Source organism: Juglans regia, chromosome 6, assembly GCF_001411555.2.
Source record: "Juglans regia cultivar Chandler chromosome 6, Walnut 2.0, whole genome shotgun sequence".
NCBI classification, from domain to species: Eukaryota; Viridiplantae; Streptophyta; class Magnoliopsida; order Fagales; family Juglandaceae; genus Juglans; species Juglans regia.
This window is the reverse complement of record NC_049906.1, coordinates 9,766,231-9,769,867: the sequence shown is the minus strand read 5'-3', so window position 1 is coordinate 9,769,867 and position 3,637 is coordinate 9,766,231. Positions and strand designations below refer to the sequence as shown.

The 3,637-nt window shown below is 38.4% G+C and overlaps 1 protein-coding gene across 1 annotated transcript; it reads left to right on the top strand.

Moving 5' to 3' along the window:
• Positions 1–1,419: 1,419 nt before the first annotated feature.
• Positions 1,420–3,380, top strand: LOC108987619. Its single transcript, XM_018960553.1, has 4 exons — positions 1,420–1,605; positions 1,738–2,614; positions 2,674–2,789; positions 2,841–3,380. The coding sequence occupies exons 1-4, from the start codon at positions 1,420–1,422 to the stop codon at positions 3,378–3,380; spliced, it is 1,719 nt and encodes a 572-aa protein (XP_018816098.1).
• Positions 3,381–3,637: the final 257 nt, after the last annotated feature.

Below are 3,637 nucleotides of genomic sequence, written 5' to 3'. Positions count from 1 at the left end.
AATATATATATATAATAGAATTAATAATTGATTTGGAAATAAATTGAAAAGGAAAATCATACCTTTAAGCAAAATAAGTGGGCAACTATCTTTGTAAGATGATAGAATGAAAGATTGTGTGAAGAAAATGGAAGATTTTGGAGAGAAAACGGAGAAGAGAGGAAAAGAGGAGAGCAAAATGAGGGGTTGACGGTGTGTGGAAAAGTTTTAAGTTCTCATTTACCGTTTGAACAAAAATAATTGCCGGTCGAACATGACAAATTTTTAGCACGCAAGTTTTCCCACTTGCAAAAATTTTCGGCGACGCATTCAAACAGTGAAAAATACATTCAAACGGTAATCCATGAGTCATTAATTGGCGGGATATTTTCTTAACCATTGCAATAAACATTCGAACGGTGAAAAATACATTTAAAAGGTAATCCACGAATCATTAATTGGCGGGATATTTTCTCACCACTACAATAAACCGTTCGAATGGTTTTTTCATATGTTTGAATGGTTTTTTTTTATCTCAAATGTTTCTGTCACTATCTTATCTCTGATTACACGTTTCACTTGAATTTTACTATTTGGACTATCTTATCTCAAATGCTATTTGGACTGATGTTTCATGTTATGGATGAGGGACAATTCAAATAGGTTGGTTAGAGTTGCATCAAGCACTGAGAGTAGTATACACAATCCAGAGATAGATAACTTTTCTGTTTTTTTTGTAGATGATGACATTGAAATTGAACAAACCATGGTTGCACCTGCACCACGCACTCTTAAGGATTATTTGCAGCCCACTCGCACCACTACACCATCATGCATTATTTTACCTGATGATTCACCTAATTTTTCTATTAAGCATGTCATGATGTTAGTGATACCTCAGTTCCACAGGATGGATTTTGAGAATCCTTATCAGCACTTGACAGATTTTAAGTTGGCCTGTACTAATTTATCTATAGAACCACTACTGATGAATTTATTAAACTTCGTTTATTTCCTTTCTCTTTAAAAGATAAAGTGAAATTTTGGTTTAATTCTTTAAGGCCTAATTATATCTCTAGTTGGTCTGATATGCAGCGTGAGTTCTTACAAAAGCTTTTTCCTTTTCAGAGAATTCAGTATTTACAAGAGCAGATCAGCCAGTTCAATCAAAAATCTGACGAGACTTTCCAGGCCAGCTAGGAAAGGTTTAAGGATTTGGTGAACATCTGTCCACATCATGGTTTTGAATCTTGGAAGTTGGTGAATTATTTTTACACTGGTCTCACTTCACAATGCAAATAGTTTGTTCAGACGATGTGCAATGGAGAATTCTTTAGCAAGGAACCTGATACTGCATTGTCATTTTTTGACTATCTTGCTGAGAGAGCACAACAATTGAACACTCGCACTGATCGAGTTTCATTGACAGCATAGCCACTGATGGCTATTGTTGGTGGGGGCATATATGAGCTTAAGGAGGACACTGACGTTCAAACCCAAATAGCTGCATTGACTAGTAGATTAGGGCTCATGGAGATGGACAAGGTGAAGGCCATGAAAACAGTAGAGAGATGCTCTATATACGCTGATTCAAACCACAAGACCCAAGATTGCCCGATTATACCAGTATTTTAGGAGAGTGGCTCTGAGCATATGCAATTAGCAGACTAGGTAAATAGAGTACAAAATCAGCCTTTCTCCAATACATATAATCTGGGGTGGAGGAATCACCCAAATTTCTCATGGAGGAATGATCAGCCTGGCCAGTCTCCACCACCTTCTCAGCAGCCATTTCATCAGGCTGCTCCTCAACACCAGTATCAGCCATATCAAAGTTCTCAGAGCTATCCTTTTATAGCACCTCCAGGATTTCAGCCTCATGTAACTGCACAGAGTTCTCAGCCTCAATCATCTGTGAAGAAGTCTCTCGATAACAGTATGACACAGATGGCCAATACACTTAAGCAATTCATGCAGATTCAGGCCACCACAAACAATCAAAACACTCAGGCCATAAATGAATTGCGGGGCACCATCAATAAAATAAACACAACATTGAGCACTCAAGAAAAAAGAAAATTTCCAGCACAGCCTCAACCTAATCCTCAATGGCAACAACAACGGCAAGTGCATAATGTCTCAGATGAGGTTTTTGAGACATCGAAGGTCGTTCTTACTTTGAGAAATGGAAAGGAAGTTCCCCAACCAGAGATGACTATGGACAGACAAGAAGTTGCTCCTACACCTGAAGATGCAACCGAGACTGATGAGGCTGAAAAAGAACCAGAGGTAGTGAGACCAGAACTGAAAAAGTCTGTGAGTGTAGATGCTGAAACTAGTAGGGGGTACCAACCGGTGGTTCCCTATCCTCGGAGATTGGTAGCTGGCCAAAAGAACAAATACTACACTAAGATTCAGGAGATCTTCAAGCAAGTAAAGATTAATATTCCACTCTTGGATGCCATACAACAAGTGCCTTCGTATACAAAATTTTTGAAGGACTTGTGCACAGTGAAGATGAAGCTAAATGTAAAGAATAAAGCTTTCCTAATGGAGCAAGTCAGTGCATTGATATTGAGCGAGACTCCTAAGAAGTTTGGAGATCCCGGCTCTCCCAACATTTCCATTATGATTTGTGAGTCACGTATTGGGAGAGTTTTACTTGATTTGGGGAGTAGTGTGAATTTTCTACAGTTTCAGTGTATGAGCAGTTGGGATTATGTGAACTAAAAAACACATCCATCAAGGTACAGTTATCTGACAGATCAGTCAAGGCACCGAGGGGTATTGTTGAGAATGTGCTGGTCCAGGTGGACAAATTTTACTATCTAGTGGATTTTGTAGTTCTTGATATGCAACAGCCAGCCACTGCTATTTACCAGGCCTCTATCATCCTTGGATGCCAATTCCTTGCTACCTCCAATACACTGATAAATTGTCGAAGTGGAGTACTGAAACTCACATTCGGGAATATGACATTAGAAATGAATGTTTTCAATACTTGCAAGATACTTGGTGATTGCAACGAGTCAGAGGTGCATGTTGTTGAAGTGATTTCAGAGTTTGAAGAAATAAAGAGAGAGGCCTACGATAATTCCCACTTGGCGAAGGAGCGAATGAAAGCTTTGCATGACAAGAAGATCCATGACAAACATCTTGTCCTTGATCCGAAAGTTCTCCTCTACAATTCAAGACTACATCTCTTTCCCAGAAAGCCAGAATCTCGATGGAAGGGGCCGTACATTGTAAAGAAGGTTCATCCTCACGGGGCGGTAGACATTGTCAATCCGAAAAATGAAAATAGCTTCACTGTCAATGGACAACGTCTAAAGACATTTTTGAAGATCTTTGATCCACACGAAAAGATCTTGCTTGTGCAAGATTCCAGTGAAGTGTTTTGATCTTTTCACCTTTTACAGCTTTCTTTATTTGCATTTTTTATTTGTTGTTTTGCTTTGATTTTATATTTCAAGTTGATTTTTTTTTTTTTTTTTAATTGCTTATTCTTGTGCACTTTGTTTTCTTTCATTCGATTCATTGAAAACCATGTCTCTCACTAGTTGGAGGGTAGCGTGTGTGCACAGAATTAAAAAAACAAATATTACATTAATGTGATGTGCATTGATATACATATGATTGACACACACTCTATTTCTAG

Excerpts from the sequence above, each read along its gene's own strand:
- LOC108987619 (XM_018960553.1), top strand. The coding sequence starts at position 1,420 with ATGGCTATTGTTGGTGGGGGCATATATGAGCTTAAGGAGGACACTGAC. Across the intron at positions 1,606-1,737 it reads AAGATTGCCCGATTATACCA|CCTGGCCAGTCTCCACCACC; the intron begins GTATTTTAGGAG and ends AGGAATGATCAG. Across the intron at positions 2,790-2,840 it reads TTGAGAATGTGCTGGTCCAG|CCAGCCACTGCTATTTACCA; the intron begins GTGGACAAATTT and ends GATATGCAACAG.